This window comes from Mastacembelus armatus, chromosome 16 (genome assembly GCF_900324485.2).
Source record: "Mastacembelus armatus chromosome 16, fMasArm1.2, whole genome shotgun sequence".
Taxonomy (NCBI): domain Eukaryota; kingdom Metazoa; phylum Chordata; class Actinopteri; order Synbranchiformes; family Mastacembelidae; genus Mastacembelus; species Mastacembelus armatus.
In genome coordinates this window covers 6,443,198-6,462,500 of record NC_046648.1, presented here as the reverse complement: position 1 = coordinate 6,462,500, position 19,303 = coordinate 6,443,198, and the positions used below count along the sequence as shown (strand labels likewise).

The window sequence follows — 19,303 nt, the reverse complement described above, 5'->3', positions numbered from 1 at the left end:
TCTCTCTATGTTGACACTAAAGACAAAAAATTACCAATAATGTATATCATTTTCTGGATATCATTTACTATAATAAAAAAAAACCCATCCATTTGCAGTATACATTGCTTTTCTGGCCCCACTGTGCTGGTTGTGGAGGTTACTGGCCAACCATAGACTGTTACTCTATGTTGTTGGTGCCTGTTGTGAAATTTCCTACCTGGCTATGGTGAAAGGAATCGAATCACGAACAGTAAACATCGCAGGGTTTGGTGTCAAAGCCTTTGTGTCATAGTGCATACTTTTAAATCTAGAGACACCAGACAGCAAAGACAGAGATACCAATTCCCCCACTGACAACAGCATAAAAAGCACCAGTGCTTTTTCTATGCACTTGTACAACCTAAAAATGGACAGTAACAGTTCACATTCTCTGCAAGTGATTTTTGGGAATGTAGGAAATCACTAACAGAAGCAATTAGAATGCAGTTCTTGTTGTGCAGTACAGGAAGTGGCTGCCTGAAGGAGAATGTAATAAAATACATTGGCTAAAGTGTGTGCACAAATAAAAAATGGAAAGACAATACTTTAGCATGTAATTATGAGCTGGCTTCCAGCCAGTGAGAAAATACAAAACTGATTTTATATTAGTGGATTTTCTCTAGGGCATTCAATTCACTTTTGCTATACTTTGATTGTCTTTATGGTTTTGGAATAAAGTAAAAACTCACACTTAAAAAAAAGCACAAGTCAAATCTTAAATGCTGTGCATACAGCTTACACTCACAACAAGAAGTGATGGTGTGCTTGTTTTTAATTAATCAAGAATCCGCCTTTCTGGTCACACTCGTGGGTCCCATTTCCACCTTCTCAGGCAAAATTTAAATGAGATGTTTTTTCCACTATTAGGAAAGAGTACCACTAATGCCTCTACCACTAGTTCACCAAATTAAAATGAAAAATGTTGACTATTAGGGAAATCACAGAAACCAGATGGAATTTAAAACATAGCTAAAATTGATAGACTAATCTCACTAATTAAATCATGTTGAAGAGCTTCAGACTGTAAGGTTTATCAGATTGTGTTTGCTGTGAAAGGCTGTGACTCAAAAACCAAATATATTAGACTTTACACTGAGATGATACTTTGTTAGTTCTTCTTTCATTGACTCCTTTGTGTCATTCAGCTCTAATGAACTGAAGGCTGAAGTCTCCAGATGCGGGAGCTTGAGGCTTAGCTAGCAGGACACCAGCCTTCAGAAGTAATCAGTTTTACCATTGTACCCAATTACAATGCTGTGTGTGTTGTGACCAGCCCAGCAGGCATGTTCCTGTCTCTTCTGTTCCTCTGAGTGAGATCTGCAAAGAGAGACAGTCACATCTGAATTGTATCTAGACCTGTTCAAAGAGTACACTATTTGACTATACTCTTGACATTTGATTAACATTACTGCGATATTAAATTGACCTTTTTGAAGGTAGGGCCACAAAGACTCTATGGTGTCTAGTACTTTTTTTATATCAGTGAAATAGTGAGATGAAATCGACATGCTCCATTTGTCTTCCATCTCTGAAGTGTGGACAGGATGAAAGAGTGAAGGGCAGAGCTATCACGGAACCGCATATAGGGAGAAGAACTTGGATTCCTTTGAAAGTGTCAGATCAGCCAAGTCCTGAAAGGTGTTCAAATCACTGCACTCTTCTTCTCTTCTCTCTGCTTGAATGTTAGGAGTACTTAGGCACATTGAACCCCAGCCACTACCCCATCATTGAACGTTGTCTGAGTGGAACTGAAGTGGCAGCCACCATGGCTGAGTGAACCAGACTGAGATCCATCAAACAAGATAAACTGGTCACAGTTATTAGCCCTGATATATTTAAAGTAATATACAGTAATTTGAAACAGCCAAAACACTCAAGAATAAAATTTTTTGATTTGCTTTTGTAGTTTACTACCAACCCCTGCCCTCTTATTGCTCCCACACTTGCAAGCTTTCCATCCACAGCACATGAATAATGACAAAATTGGTAGATTTAGTACTTGAAATTTTTTTTGCTATTTTCAGAAACAATGGGCTCTTGATTTCAGACACAGGTACACAAAGGCAGGATTCACATATCAAGCTGAAAGTAGGACAAGTATATTTTATCAGCTTTAGCTTGCAAGCACTTTAAACAATAGAAGTTGGTTGAGAACCCTGTGAGTGGCAGGCTTTGTCAGTGTTCACAGGGAGCAATAAAATGAGAATATTGTTAAAGACTGAGGCCATAGCTGCATGTACAAGACATGAATATAAACATTGTATTATAGTAAAATGTGCTTGTTAAAAAGAGTATTATGAGAAAGAAATGTAGGAGTAGACTCTTGACAGGTGTAAGAGCTCATTCATTTGCTTATATTAATTACAGTGAAACATAATGGTCATCAAGAGAATGGAGAGAGCTTCTCAGGGTAATAATTGGCAAGTTTGATCCTAATTGCTTTCCTGATCTGCTTTACTTGCTCTTGGTTCAGGCAGTGTTTCAGTCTACAGCACAAACATCTATTGAAGCTATGCTCAACAAGTGCTATTTTTAATAAGGCACCAGTGGCAAGTAGGTGTGAAGTCACGCTGACAGCTTCTGCCCAAGGATGGCGTCAAGCTGCTGCTCTGGTCCTCTAAGTGAAATTTGCACAACTCCTGCATTTTCTCCTGTCACTCTATTTGTTTATAATGAGAACCATATATGGTGGAGGAGATCAGTATGACACACAGTACATATAATGATTATCTCTGTTTTGTGTATTACAAAATTACTTATACATTCAGTCAAAAGATCCAAAATATCAGTTGGACCCAGTCACCAAAACCTCGCTTCCAGCAATGTGGATTTGTGTTTGGCACTGCTCGCAAAAAGTGCAAAGGTGAAGAGAGAATCAAGACAGCTATGTCTGTGTGTGGGTGTGTGGGGATCCAAGAGGTTGAATGCTGAGTAATTTAATGATGGGAAAAATGTTGATGTGCCAGACTGTAAGAATGCAGTGATAATGCAGAAAATATCCTTGTGCAATTTGTCAGAGATGCCTGCTCTGAACATACATCTCATCGGTTACACAGCTGCTTTTCCTTTTTCCTCGTATGCTATTTCTGCTTCATCATTAGCTTCCTAAATGAACTGAAAAACATTTTCCTCTGGAATTGATTCTTTAAGGCTTTCTTAAGTCTATTTCTTGCAAAAATACTGAATTATCAAAATAATAGTCCTAGAAATATTGATTTCAAAGCTCTGAAGGTATTTCTCTGTAGCATGAAACTTAATTTATGGCTAAATAAGCAACTCTCTAAAACACCTTTGTAAGTATTATTTATTTTCAAAATGAAAAATGTTTTAACATTTCAAGTTGGTCACATTATATTGATTGCAGCCAAACAACCCTTAGGAAATGTCATTGGTTTTTGATTCACGTCACAAAATTCTGATTTGTGCACAAAAGTACCAAGCATTACCCTTTTCTTTACGAGACCTGCCTGCATCAAACTAATGAAAACACAACCCAAAAAGTTCAGAAAATCTCTTAAATGAAATAGCCAACCATAAGTTTGGCAGATGATTAAGCATTAATGTAAAACTGGGGTCACTTAAAAGATAGTTTGTAGCGATTTTAATAAGGCTAGTATGGAGGAAACAATAAAAATTATATTACCTGAAACAACAAGAAAACCAAACACACATGTATTATTATTTTTTTTTCTCATGCCAATCCCCCATTTCCACCTCCGGGTTTGCCAGCACTGCGAATCAACACAGGCATTCAGAAACTGTGGAGACATCACTGCTCACCTTTAAATGAGCATACAGATGAGTGCAGCTGTGACACAGCCCTGTGAGCTGAGGGGAAGTGTATGAGTGTGGTGAGCAAGCACTCACCAGTGCACATGATAATAAGGTCAACTGCCATGTTTTGAAACGTTCCTTGTTCAATTATGTACCAAATTATTTAAACTGTTTCCAGATAAAGAGATTCTGGATCAATAATCTGATGTAATATTCAACTCAGATTTAATTACACAAAAACAAATTCCATATCTTCAAAATGACTGAAAATGAATAAAGCTGTAGTCCTACTGTAGAAGAACAGTGACCGCTATCTTCACAACCTGGAAATGCTGGTCACCTGCCGTTCTGATATAAAACCACTCTTAAATTTAAAGAGACCTTCAGGGGTTACTTAACCAGATGTGTGAATTGAGCTTACAGAACAAATGTGAAACAGTAAATACCAATTCATGATCCACTTCAAGATTTCAAGTTTTATGAGGTTTTCATTTTTATCTGTTCTGTGTTGTGTTTTATTTTATATCACAATCTTTGCTTTCCCTCCTTACAGTAGTTGCAGCAGCTACGGAAAAGCAGCTGCTTCTTTTGAATGTAAATAAATAGACCTGAGTATAATTCTGCTGTAATTATAAAGCCCAAAAGCCTAAATAGCCTGTTTCTGTTCCTCCTCTCTCCTCCTGTCAGCTGGGCTCTCTCTTCCCTCTGTTGCCATGGTACCTAGGCACCTCAACTCTTCAATCTGTTTTTGTCTTTCTCTGTTAAAGGCTCCATCACCTGAACCCAAAGCAGAGCAGACAGCAGAAGCAGAACCTGAGTCACAAGATGAAGTCTTTGGTAAGAGGTCACGTCTTGAGTTGGAATTCTTGTAAAACATTTGTATCGACGTTATGCTGAACTCCCAGGTAACATCCCAAAAACTGGTACACACGTTTTTATACTTCCCACTGTTTTCATGAATAAGAGTTAGCAGTGACAATATTCAGGCAAATCCATCACTATTGAGCAGATTGCAAAATGGGTCCCATCTTAAGAAACTCTATTGCCTCAATGTGATTGTAATTGTCTCTCTTATGTTAAAGCCTTCAAGGCCTCTACAAGTGATTAGTCTACTGGCTCAGTGCAGAAGAACATGATGTGCATTCCCAGCACATCATTTTGTAAGACTGTAATTATGGACTCTTTAAATACTGATCTATTGAGATATCTTCAATATTTTTTCTCTGTCCAAAAATGCATTACTTAATGTGATATTGATTTTTGTGGTTATTTCCCTGGCAGTTCTTAACAAGGCCTGAGATGTAAAGCACAGTAGAAAGCACTGAAATGTGTTGAAACGTGAAGAAATCGGTGGAACCTGAAATGGCAGCCTTAAATTCATATTGACACAGTAGCTCCTTTAACTTTGCTATCTTGACTCAATATCTGTTGAAAGGCTTCAGCCTCACGACACTGACTCAAATGCTGCTAATCCAGCAACGTGACATTTGTTGGGAGTCAGCAGTCTGGCATGTGAAAAGTATCAGTTAGCAATGATGAATGAAACTTACTGGCTTGTGGAACCTTAACTATTCCTTATAATGAGAAAATCTCAAAGGTTACTTTCGTCGAGCTTCATTTCTCACAGTTTGCTCTTAGAGAAGTTTCCTCTCGGTCACATGTCTTGTGATGTGTTAGGTGTATAAGGGTTGCTGTGCCTTTGTAATACTGCAGCTTGGCAGATGAGGGCAGAGTTTGATGTACAACAGCGAGGGTATCTGTAGGATGACACGAAGATGATTTTAGTGCTAGATGCTTGAACAAATGGAGATGAAGGGTATTATCCCTGAGGCTAAAAGAGAAGTGGGATTGCTAGTACAAGTGTTCAGATTTTTCTTTGTTAATGAGGCAACAGCTCTGATTTCCTTCTAATCAAAGGTAAATCACATTGGCTTTTCTACTGGGCCATACTGTATACTGTAACTCTAAGATAATGTAGATCATGTTCTATGAAATTATATAACAGAAGTTTAAGTGAAAATTCCCAAGAAATCCTCATCCTCAGTGTATTTTTCTCCCTGTTGTGAATGAAACACTGAGGCTTCTGTTGACTGTTGTCAACTTTGATGGTATGAGCTGGGTGAAGATTCAGCCTGAGACGCCTCCCAGGGTGAAGGAAATGGTTTTTTTCCCCCTCCCTCACATACAATGTGTGCAGTGACCAAACGCCCCGAGCCGAACATCAACTGCAGACTTATAGTGTATTGGCTGCCCATAGTTGCTTGCTTAGACTTAGTTGCATCGCTGCCCAAAAAAGTAATTGCACCAAGTAGTAAAGTGAAGTAGAGGTTGGAGAGAGGGAAAGTTGGCTGTTTATTCTTCAAAACATGCTCAAAGGATGGATAGAAGAGAAGGGCAGCCTGTTTTTTCACCCTGTGTTGGTCTTGATTATTTTCAGGGTGAGCTGAGGAGAAGGATGTGGCCACATGTTCTCACTAAGGTTAGCACATAGTTTTTTTAAGTGTGTTAAAGATCATCCTGAGGGCAAAACCATTCAAAGCAGTACAATGCTTCCCTTCTCCCAGACCCTTCTTCGTCACAGGGTACAATAGCCACTGAATCTCATAGGCACTGAAACTCCAGAGATGACAAAAATAACATGTGGCTGAACTAACAATTTTCTCTGTGCTTTTCCTGCCATTGTCACAACCACTGCTGCAGGATATGCATTTCAAGAGAAATGACTTTAATTTGGCTTTAATATTATTCACAAGTCTTCACAAGCTAAAAGAGGTGAAAAGACTATTTGACATCATTTGATTTTGTTGGCCTTGATGACAAGCATGGGTAGGTGCGTGGGTTTTCTCCAGGTACTCTGGTTTCCTCCCACAGTCCAAAAACATGTATGTCAGGTTGATTGGTGACTCTAAATTGCCCATAGGAGTGAGTGTGAGTGTGTGAGGTTGTTTGTCTTTGTATATGTGGCCCTGTGATGGACTGGGGACCTGTCCAGGGTGTACCCCTGGGATAGGCGAGGAGATCAATATGAAAAATCACTGAAGTAATGAGTTTAAGTAGTTACTGTAAAGTGAAGAGTTGGCAGCAGTATGTTAAAGAATGGTCTGTAAGATGTCAAATCTTTTATTTTGTAAAACGTGACTTACCTGTAGTTTTTGGTGGTCAAGCCTGGACATTAGTAACAGGACACCACATGTTTTTTTTTTGTTTGTTTTGTTTTGTTTTCTGGTTTTTATTTTGCAGAAATGTGATCAATAGGCTATTTGTAGTATTATATTGTAATACTACAATATAATGTTATATTATATTGTAAAGGAATACAATACAATACTACAATGCTAGAGTATTTAGGTTTACCAATACTGGTCAGGAGCTTAATTTATGGAAAATAACTACATAGGAATGGAACTAGAGAAGTAAATCCTGCTTATTTTACTAATACTACTTGCTGCCAGCATTAAGAACACAGATGTGGAGGAATCTGACCTGAATATGTCATATATCAGTTCAGGTCTTCTAACACACAGTGAGTGTGTCTTTGATCAATTATATAACAAATATGAAATCATTCAAACTGAAATCAGGGGCAGTACTTGCAACCCAACTGATTTTTAAAGAAAGGTCAATATTGATTGAATATTATGCAATTTGCAATTTATCTAACTCAAGTGTGTGTGCATGATTGAATATTGTGTGTGTCCATATTGATGTCGTTTCATGGCAGCTGGTTTGATTATGCAATCATGTCTCCTAGTGCAGAGGGAAGTATACAGCACTAGAGAACCACCACTTTGTCTCGCTGTTCTGACTGATTCTCACAGTAACATTATAACATGCAGAGGCTTCGTCAGATCCGTTAGCCACTTGATACGCTCCATCTCCTGCAGCTAATTCTTGTCTCTTGTGTCAAACGCTTGTCATTGATCAGCATGGAGCAGACTAAGGGGATCCACTACTGACACAAGTGACACTTCAGAGCAGCCACCCACACAACACACAGAGTCATTACTTTCAGGCTTTGGAGACAGCATAGTGCCCAGGCACAGTAGATCACTATAGTACTGGTAACCAAGGTATTTTTTATTATTTTTTTTTGGGCTTGACCTTTAAATCAGCCATAATTAAATACAATCATTTTACATTAGTCTGTTGTTTGACCTTGGCTTGCTCACATAGGTGCCTCTGGCAGTTCATGATGGAAACATAAGTTAATTAGGAAAGCAGGTTTTAGTGGCAGTGTCTTTAAAAACTGGAGTTAAGCAGCAGCATGTACATGAACTGACTGCTGCATCTGCCACAGTATTGAGCTGCACCTGCACATCAGGAGAAATAATTACTTTGGTGTTTAGACTGATTAATCCAGTAAATGAAGACTGTGTGTAAGAAAGTGAGTTCAAGCTCAGAATCTGTACTAAAAGAGGTTTGTGTGTGTTTTGTCTGATAGTTACTGGTTGAAACGCTGCTTCAGAACGTCTCGGTGTTCATGTGTAGATTCCACCTTGATGTTTAATGTTTAACAGCACTGCTCTGTAATAGCAAAAATCCAATATTCTTATCAGTTTCTAACTCATACTTAGAGGGCATTGTCAGGACACATTTAAAGCCTCCTTCTCACCTGTGCACCAAGGCTGAAGTAATTTAGCACCATTAGGTTGATTCAGGGTGCAGGTAAAAGAGAAAAAAAGGAATACCCACCATATTGGCACAGTGTGAGTGCTTTATGACAGACAGGTTAGCAGTGCTTTATTGAAGCCTGTTTTTGGTGTAGCTGTCATCAGCAGGCGTCACGACTCTTTCCGACCTGTCAAGCATCTGGAGATGTCTCCATGCAGCACTTCCTGTTTGCACTGCTTTTCCACTGAAGGACAAACACCAGCATCAGCTGTTAAAAGCCCATTATGGTTCCATTACCTGACCCTTGCTGCAGCAGGCCCCCGCTCTGCAAAACAGACCCCCTCGATGTGTCTGCCTGTTCTGTCATGACTCTGTCTGGGTCACTGTTTCCTCATCATCACTGGGTGATGATGCATTTTAAGGCAAGGTGGCTTAAAGGGCCACTCATGTGGTTATGCAGGATTTATACCTTCTCTATAGGAGCAACTGATCAAAACATAAAGAATGAAGGAATAGGCAGGTCTTTTTTTTTTTTAACTGTTCCTTTTCCTACAAAGACCCTATAAAGGGAGTTCTAACACAAGTGATAGTACAGCATTTAGTAAAATATTAAAAATTTACTAGTACATACATATTTTTGAGGCATTATGGTAGTATAGTCCTGTAGCAATTTTCCAATTATAAGCTTTGTAAGTTAAATCCACCCAGCAGGATATGTTGAAATAAAGAGGATAGACAGAAAGACTCAGCTGTTTTCAGTCAGCAAGTGACCACTCCTGAGTGAACCCTGAGAGCATCTTTATTGCAAAGAATTTGCACACTGTTTGTGAAGATCAGCAAGCTGGGAAAGTTGATACAGTAATATTCTGTGGCTGAGACAGCAGGTTGGTGCAGAACCATCTCCACTTAGGATTTAAAGGAAGAAATGCATGCCACTAATTTGTTCAGACAGTGAATAGATACACTGCCCTAGATTGAAGAGCAGAAATGTAAAGAACACCTTTTATGTCAAGTGGTAACTGGTTCCACAAACATAGAGCAGTAACTGCAAAAGCTCTGCTACCTTTTTGGATATGATATGACCATGGGACAGTGGATCTAAGAGACCTGGGTGCTGAATAAGGTCAGTGATTTAAAGTTAGGCCTGCTCCTTAAGAGCCCTAAAAACCAATCAGTAAAATCTTAAACCAAAATGGACAGGGAGCCAGTGCAGAGTGAGCAGTCTGCAAACATACTGATGGAGACTGATAGAGGACAAAGTAGAGGGAATTACATTGATCCAGTCATGATGTAATAACATGATGTTCATAAGACAAAAAAGATTTGAGTTTGGTGATAATTCTTAACTGTTAACACATATTTTTGGCAACTGAGCAGATTTGTTTGTCAGAACAAACATCTGAATCAAGAATAAAACCCAGTGTTATGAAATTAATAAAAATAACGTAGAAGCTAGATTTTGGTAACTTAAAGTTCCAATTCTTCAAAGTTCCCCGCAAGGTTTTAGACCTCTACTAGTCCCATGGAGCAGTTTTTTTTTTTTGCAACCCCAATTCCAAAAATGGGTGGGATGCTGTGTAAAATCTACATAAAAACAGAATGCAGTGATTTACAAATCTTAGAGAGCTTCTTAGAGAGTCAGTGTCCCTGTTGAAGTAAAGATGAGCAGAGGGTCACCAATCTGTGAAAAGCTGCATCTAGAACTTGTTGAGCAATTTCCGAATAATGTTCATCAACATAACATTTCTTCAAATATATCATCATCTACAGTACATAATGTCATCAAAGGATTCAGAGACCCTGGGGAAATCTTTGGCTGCAAGGGACAAGGCCACCATGCAGTACTGAATGCCCGTATACCAAGACCATGGTCTTATGAAATTTGCAAATCACTGCATTCTGTTTCTATGTGGATTTTAGACAGCGTCCCAACTTTTTTGGAATTGGAAAAAACAAAGATTAACTGCTAGTAAATATGGAAGAATGCTGGATATAATATACTTGCAAATGTTTTTGAGGAAGAAAATGCATTTGACACCTTTGCCGGAGTTCAAAGATACACACAAAGCTTTTTGATCAGCAGCACTGAGTATAAACATGACTTCTGTTTGTTTAACAGAAAACCTTTAAGATTTTAGTCGTGGATGAGTTTGCAGTTTGTGTCCATCCGTATATCAGTTATCTCCTGTATGTATATTACATACATGTGTGGAACCTATTTGGAATTCTGCAGGCTTTGATAATTAAAATGTCTTTCAAATGCTAAGAGGTTCAAACTTTAAAAACTGTTATGTTTGAGTTTTTTGAGCTGGCTTTGCTGTAAGCACTGAATGTAATAAAAAATTTGATACACACAAAGGAGATTTAAAGTACTTTGCATAATGCAATGAGACATTAGAAAGGAAATTCAGCAAGAAACATTAAATCTTTCAGTTTTAAAAGTTTTAAATGTGAACTTAAGAGCTGACAAAGTTGGTGCAGGTTTTGTTGGGTACGGTAACAAAATGCTGCTTCTGCATATCAGTTTTACACATGCCAACCTTCACCACCCATGGGAATGTAAAGTCAATACAGCAGCAGATTTCCATCCATGCGTGATGGAAATCCAGCAGATATTTTTATTTTAACTTTGCAAAGGGAAGAGCAGCCGCTGCAGCAGAAAGTGACATAACAGGAGAGCCATTAGAGTGAACCAAGGCTGTAAAGTTCTGGGCTGAAAAACAAAACACTTAGCAAAAAGGTGCTAAAGTGCTTCATAGAGATGATGGGGATTGCATTGTTGGGTTAAGATTCATCACTCCAAACATCCCATTTCCAAACATTAAACAGTGATTAGAGCATTTTAAAAGAGTTTTCTTGTCATTTGAACTGACTAGTACCTATTAGGTGTAGAAATAAAAGGTCACCGTGTAGAGAGTCAAAATCCACAAGGAAAACATGGTTTAATTTAGCACACTAAGATGGTGGGTTTTTTTTTAAAATATGGTGTGTGCTGGTCCTCCTCTGTGTGTATTTTACTCTGTTTAATCACTGTGACCGTGTCAGCTTTGCTGACTGTGCATCCAACACAGTACTGAGAATATGTATGAGTTTGTTCCTCCACATATTAAAGTGCGGTGGCTCAGTCATTTGTCTCTGTGGCGGAGGCTGACACTGGCTTGTACGGGCCCTGGCACTGCCAACATGAAGCACCTCCTCTCCATCTCCCTCAAAAGCTCTAATTGTTAAAAGGCAGCATCCGTCACTGGACCAGTGTTCTTTGGTCTGACACCATTGTTCAGATTCTTCGTTTCTGTCCCCTCTCACCTCACTTTCTCGCCACTGATCTCTTCCCCCTTCCTCCAGGTTTTTTTTTCTCTCTCAGATGAAACTGATCTCAAGATCATTCAAACAAGCAAAAGCTCCAAAATGTATTGCCTGCAAATATTTGCTTATGTTCGGTGCATTCCTGTTTATGCAGGCTTGTTTATTCTGTGTCTGCGCTTTTTCTGGATGGATTTTATAAAGACACACATCATCTCTCTGTGCATTCTGCATCTGTGTGTTTCTGTGCCATGTTGTAAGAGATTGTGCCTCAATATGACCATGAATTCAGGAGACCACGTCATCTGGTCTTGACCATCTGGCAGGACAATCACTGTGTGTGTGTGTGTGTGTGTGTGTGTACTTGTACTTCTAGTTTTATGAGTACCATTTTGAGCATATTTCTATCAAAGTGAAGACATTTTTCCGGTCCTCACTTTTTTCAGACTCCTGAGGGTTAAGACATCATTTTAGGGTTAGGGTTAGAATTAAGTTTAGGTTTGGGTCAGGGTTTAGCATTTAGTTGTGATGGTTTAGGGAATGCTTCATGTCTATTAGTGTCCTCACAAAGATTAGAAATATATATATGTGTGTGTGTCTGTGTCTGTGTCTGTGTGTGTGGGAGGGGGCAGCAGAAACCAGATACCAAATACCCAAAGTATATGTTGCAGTGTTTAAACATCATATGGTTTACTTGGAAACATCCAGATTGAGATAGATTACAGTTAACATGTGTCAACTAAGACACTGGAGAATCACGTGCATCACAGTTGGCACAGTTCGCTATCAGATTTTGCTTCACTGCTCACATTGGAATTTATCTGTAGGATTTCTGTGGCAGATGCTGAACAGAGTAAGATCTACATTGCATTGCTTAGCCAGTTAAAAGTCCACATCCTCGTCTGGGAGAAATCACAAAATGTGCACAGCTGACCAATGGTTGGGTTTAGTGTAGAAGAATTTGTGTAAAGAATGAATAAAAAAAAAAATACTCACCCTGCCAACCCTTTTCACAAACTGGGCAATCGCTGCATGTGGTGGGTGTGAATTTTGTATTGCATTTTTGAAACATTATGCATTCCCTCACAAACATCAGGTAATCACTGTGGTTAAAGCTTGTATATACAATACAAGTAAACAAAAGCATTTTAAAGCTAAAAAGCTAAAGCTCTGGATTTTTGCTTCCTTGGTGCTTGTTTAGGTTCACCTGTTTTTATAACTATTTGTAATCAGTGTACCCAAGAGTCATGTAGGTGCCAGTGTGAACTGAGCCTGCAGTAGCAGAAGTCCCCCCAATCCTTCCTCCACCAATAAATTCAGCTGTGCCATATCAGTGCTTTGACATACTTTGGCACAAATTAAACCGTGTGTGTTTTTACTGTGTGTGTGAATAGACTGAATAGACAATTTACACTTTTCTATTTTATTCCTACTTCCCATCACACATTTAAACCACAGGCTCAGAATAAAATCATTCTTAATGGATGATTTATGCTTAAGCATTGCCACTGGTGTATTTACACAAACAGGGTTTGCCAGCCTCCAGCTGGCTTATGACTTTGGGACATTAGTCATGTCTATTGTCATGCTGAAGTGCCTGTATGCATAAATGTGTTTTGGCCTGTCATGTCTCCATGGGTGAGGAAACGTCCCAGGGTGCTACGCTGTTTGCATCAAACCATGCTGAGCCCTATTCTTCTTGTGTGCTGTCCCACTGTCCTACTAGAGACACCCATTCATATCAGCTGCCAGTGAAAACCTCATCCGGCACAAACACGTCTGCCAGCTCAGAGAAATGCTGCTGTATTAATCCATCATCCAGAACAGATTCAAGATTAAGATTCATAGTGTGTTCATAGAGAAATATAACTACCCTCAGTTCACGTCATAGGAAGCCACAGTGAAGTGCCAGGAAGATGTAAGATATGTGTTAAAAAACAAAGAGGATAGTTCTATGAAGAGTAGATTAGACAGTCATTCAAAAATGTATCAACAACATTTAGATAATTGACTAATTGTTTGTTTTTTTGCTTTATGTCATTGTAAATCAGATATCTTTGGATTTTGGATTGTAAATGTCAGCTTAGGATAGCTGGGAAACTAATGTCTAATGAGCATTAGACAGTTTCCTACATAGGCAAAAAAAAAAATACTGACAGATTAATAAATAATCAAAAGATTAAGTGGCCCTAAAACAGCTTAAATCAGCATCGTCATTTTGTGTAAGCACAGTGACTCGTTGGACTGTTTCACATTATCTAAACCAACAGTAACACAGAATCAATTAGTGATGATATTTGATTATGGATGTAGACAGTCTGTGTCTGTACCAAGCACACTTCTGTTGTATTCTGTTGTATTAAACATTGTAAATGTTTAGTTCAGTCGTGTCAAGAAAGACTGATGGTGAGAGGTGTGAAAAAGGAGAAAAGCAACTGCTGTTTGTCAGTAAACATATCAATGTGAGGCGCTGACAACACGCCTGTGGTTTCATTATATTTGGTAGTGCTGCAAGGTTAGCTGCTTCATTAAATACAACAGCTTTGAAATTTTGAAATTGCTGCGAATGTAATGTACCTTGCAACACTAACAGCAACTAGAGATCAAGCCAAATGTGGTTAATGCTTCATTTTTTGGTGTGTCTGTGCAGTTCAAAGTGTTTTTTTTTTTTTTTTGGTCTTTGAAAATGCAGGATATACTGTTTAGCTAAATCTTGTCTTAACTTTATTAGCACAGCACACCAGTAACAGAGCTGTTTGCTTTTGAATCATATCTTTCCACATTTAGAGACACAAGTTCAAAGATCACAGGCATGGCTTGAGCAGTTCTGCTGTAACTCTTATCTTGTCCAGCAAAATCTCTGGGGGACTTAACATCCCGGATGCCAGATGGGGTTTCTGAAACAGAGAGTGTCTTTTTACTCCAAGCTTGTGGGTGCTCCCGATCCATCACAAATGCACCAGAAAAAAAGATTTTTTTGTCCATGGGTGGGAAGTTGGGTTTGGGGCCACATTGCATTGGTTGCTTTTTCAGAGGAATGCTTCCCATGCTTCAAACCCAACACAGTCTTTGTTGTTGTCCCAGATGTAAGGCTACACGTCCTCTTCATGCTGTGGAAGAGGCGGAAGAATGTGGAGATTGAGGCCCACTGCCTGCATACCTCTTCCTATCTAGATGCTGAGCTTTCCACTCGAGCAGGGAACTAAATTTCTCCAATAGATCTGACAGGCCATTTTCAGCATCTTAACCTAACTATTTAACCTGTGTCGTGCAGGAAACAGTGGTGGTGATGGTAACTGTTCTGGGTGCAATAATCTGGGACTCCAGGGGCAGCAGATCCCGTCAGTAGTCCACTATAGTTTCACCAGAATTATCAGACCACTGTGGCGCTTTAGACATAGGACCATCTTGGAGTTGTCATGGTTAATTCATCAAGATGAGGTAACAAGCTATTATCTGGTCACCCTCGGACTACGATTGTGTCTTGTCTACATTATGAAGAGCTGAAAACATTTTGAATGAGGGCGTGTTAATAAAGGCAGGCATCCACAGCGACGTATCTGACAATGAGTGGGACAAATCCTGACCTTAGAGTGTCTGTTCAGGGGTAGCTTAAGGACCTGTCAGCTGAACCAGTGAAGGACTAGCCTGAGACACTGTCATTATCTCTGGATTGTAACACATGAATAAATTTGGTGTTTATGAAGGAAGCCAACAAAGTGAAGGCAGCACACTGTCAGTAGACCCCTGCCTCTGGTATAGACTGCTGGATAATTGGCCCTTAGTGTTGTTTACAAGCTGTGTTTCTTTTGCATAGCCATATCCTCACACTGATAGCAGTGCAGCTGGAAAAAGAGGAGTTGTTTCAAAGGATTCTACAGGGGGAAAGGTGCATTCAGAATTAGGGGTTGACCGAAATGGGTTTTTTTCTACGCCCGATGCTGGTTTTTAGAAATCAGGGCAGCTGATGGCCGATTTATGGTGTTGATGGTTTTTTTTTTTATATGATTAGCCAATTTTCTTTTTCGGGGTATTTGTGTTTTCGGTCTAAAAGTCAGGCACAACCCTAGGATCAGACTTAGGGGTGCTCAGCCCCCTAATCAGAATGTGACATTTGTACCCAATGCTTCAATTCACTGTCCATAAATGAGCTGTAAATATACTTTTATTGTGTAATTGCATAATGAATATGTCGAAATTGATCACAAAATGGTATGTGACTTACAGTGGTTTGCTAATTGGCCATGTGATCATGTTAATGTATGTAAACTAGCCATGTGGAGCAAAGGTAGCATGAAGTTTAATGTAAACATTATACATTAATACATAATGTAAACATTCTTTATATATAATTGTTAATGACGTATAATTGCAACGCTTCATAATACTACACATTATTTCTATTTCATCCCCACTTAAACTAACACTTAATAATAAAGTGTCTGTTAGCTCATTACCAGGCAAGTGTGCAGCTAAGTCAGTAACTGTATTTGCTAATCTTGACTTTTCAAATTACTTATGGTTTTAATCTCCAGCATACATCATCCACTGCTACAAACTACTTCTTGTATGTTGCTTTCATACGTGGCAGATTACAACAACAGCACTAGGATGCCTGTGGATTATGTTAAAATGCTGAAGATCAGCTTAACCTTTGCGCAGCATTGGATTTTGCTTTCATCCATCCTATTTTCTTCACTTCTGCAAAGTGTGACACACATCTAGGTATGACATGAAAGATCATTTCCTTTCTCATGTCAGTATTTCTCAGGGAAGCACACTGACTGGTGTTCAGCCGTACTCTGCCATCACAGTGAAACTGAGAGTTTACAGCTGAGCAGTGACTTCAAATTACACTGAAAACATTTACATCAACATTAGTCTAAGCTGTCAGACTGAGCTGCACAGACAATTGCAATTAATGAAAAATGGTTAGGTGTGCTGAGGGTGTTATTAAGTGCTGCTACTTGCTGACTGATTGCCTGACTCATGGCAGTTGTTATTAAACTGATGGGAACACTGAGTTGTGGAGAAAATGAGTCAGACTGAGTAACTGTAATTTAGATATTGAACCTCAAGCTAATTGAAAAGTCAGCACATTGAAGAGCACAGTAGCTGCCAGTGACATTAAGTGACTCCAAAGGATTTACGGGAGTGTCAGTTTTGTCAGGTATATCTTATAGGTCGTACCGTAAGAGCTGACTCTGTAATAGTCCAGGCTAGAAGAAACGCTTATGATAGCAGGAATTTTAGTGAAAATAATATCAGAAAAAAGTCACATAAGGTCATGTAGACCCAGAGGGAAGGAGGTTGTTTCTCATAAATGTACTTGCTGGGTTTCAGTATGGGATTTTAAACAAGATCTGAAATGTAACTCCTGTCTCACACTGATCCTATCCTAAGCTGTTCCTAAAATGTTCCTTTCGTTTTCAAGCTCATGAGATACTATTTAGATCCAAAAACAAACTTTAACTTATAAATCATGTTCAGATGTATTTAGATTTATTTTAATTTCCTACTTTGTGATTGTTTTTTTATGTTTTGTACTTAAGAAGAAAATGTGTCTGGGTAAGATCCAGGTTTATGTCAAAAATCGTCAGCAACGTTACAAGGTATAGTATAGTATAGTATAGTATAGTATAGTATAGTATAGTATAGTATAGTATAGTATAGTATAGAGTGCAGACTTAAGGTCCTCATATCATATGTTATTAAGTGGATTTATTGCATTTTACCTTGGGGGACTGATATGTCTGTCCTGTGGGTAAAGAGTAAATCCCTCCAATAAAGAATGACCATGTCAAGTTCAGATAATACTAAGATCTAAGTGGAATATCAATATATTTTGTCTTAACCTTTGTATCTATATTACCCATATTATTCCTAAGTTAGAGCAGTTAAAGTTAAAGCAGATCACAAGCAGCAAATTATTACATAGTATCAACAACACTGATTTTTATCTGATCCAGGGCATGATGTGAATGCATTAAGCTATGTTATCTAAGCAGAAATCTAAAAAAGTCACAAACGGTAAATAATGATAAATCCTAGAACAATAATAATTTGGCAGTGTAGGTTTATGTTTCACTCTGAATAAACTTGGTCATCCACTATCCTTCATCATTAGGCAGCTGGAAATGTGTGGGGGAGGATTGTGTGGTCGGAGAGTGAGTTCTGATTAGTCAGAAATGTCAGCACCTGGCACAGTAATCACAGATTCATCAGCATTAATCAACAGTCCTGTCAGTCCCTTACACATGTATTGTAGTTGGTTGTGCTGGGACATACACACACACACAAAACACCTATGTTAATGCACCTTTAGTAAGTGCACACATAGTCAGCTGAATAATCTGTTACTCATCAGAACATAACCTTTTTCATGACCAGGCATGGTGAACATGTCAGTGAGAGCCTGGTGTATTATAAACTGTGGAGGACTGTTAAAGTTCATCTATCACAGCATGTTTTCCTTTCTGTAAGATGTATTTTATTGGTATTGGTGGCAGACAATTACACCCAATGGAAAAGGAAGCAACGGGTGATAAATAACAGAAATGAGACAAGTCACAGGCAGCCTGCTAAAGGACTATTCTGCTCTTTGTGGTAAAATAAAAGGCCATTGTAAGAGGAAACAGAATAATAATATATCATATTTACAGCTGGCCAACAAATAATGCTGTTATGTTTCAGATTCTTTACTATGATCAGATTTTTAATTTAAATCCATAAATCCATTGCGGTGATTTTATGAGGCTGTGCTACTGTGGGTGAGGATAAAGGTAAATAACTTGAGTGACTTGATTATGCTGCAGCAGTTCCTCGGAAAATGTGACAGATCCAGCCCATAAATGGGCCTAGCTGTTGGCTGCCAAGACCACGTACCAGCTTTTCCTTCAGTGTCTGGCAGGTCATGCCATCTGCTAAGGAAATCCTGGGAGAAACTTCAAACCACCAAAGTATTGCATATACTTCGGAGGGATTTTTGTACGTCGTTTTAACTGCAGTAAAAAGTGCTCAGGCCAGGACATTTAAATAAAATTGCAACTCTGCTGACTGTGCGCAAACTCTTCCCAAAAGAAAGTACAGTATTATTGAGGAACCATGGTACGACAGCTAAGAAGCCAGTGACCGTTATTAAATCTCAACTTTCAGGAGATTTTAAAGCCCAGGGTGAGCAGGCAAACCTTTCACTGCAGGATTAATTTGCATCATTTTGCAAAAACATTCAATGCTTTGCTGAATAGCGTGGAACAAATTTGTGTAGTTACTGCTGTGGTATGGGGTCAGTGTAAAGTCATTATGGCCGATTCCCTTTCTCTAAACAGGCTGAAAGGAGGGAGTGTTGTTACACCTGCTGTAGTGCCTTTAATATCCACCTTTTCCTCTGACCAAAACCTGCCTAGGCCTCTATTTTTACACATTTAAATCATTGACGTAACTGTCCTGCTGTTATGCCTTGTTGAAATAAAAGCTTGAATCAGCATCATTGAAATGGGTGGTTTGTCTGCTTTAAAGCAGCTGTGAACAACTGATGTCTTTTCAAATGAAGAAGCAGAGACGTCATTTTGACGAAAAAGAAATTATGATTTAA

General features: G+C 38.9%; 1 protein-coding gene across 2 annotated transcripts in view; it reads left to right on the top strand.

Annotated features, from left to right (window-relative positions):
- LOC113122185 (myelin basic protein) overlaps positions 1-19,303 on the top strand; it is a 51,380-nt gene that overhangs the window by 15,604 nt on the left and 16,473 nt on the right. For both annotated transcript variants that reach the window (XR_003294836.1, XM_026293304.1), the window contains exon 3: positions 4,563-4,632. Coding sequence is in view for 1 of the 2 variants with exons in the window: in XM_026293304.1 (XP_026149089.1) it covers positions 4,563-4,632 (70 nt within the window). In the remaining variant the exon portion in view is untranslated. The remainder of the gene's footprint in view (positions 1-4,562; positions 4,633-19,303) is intronic.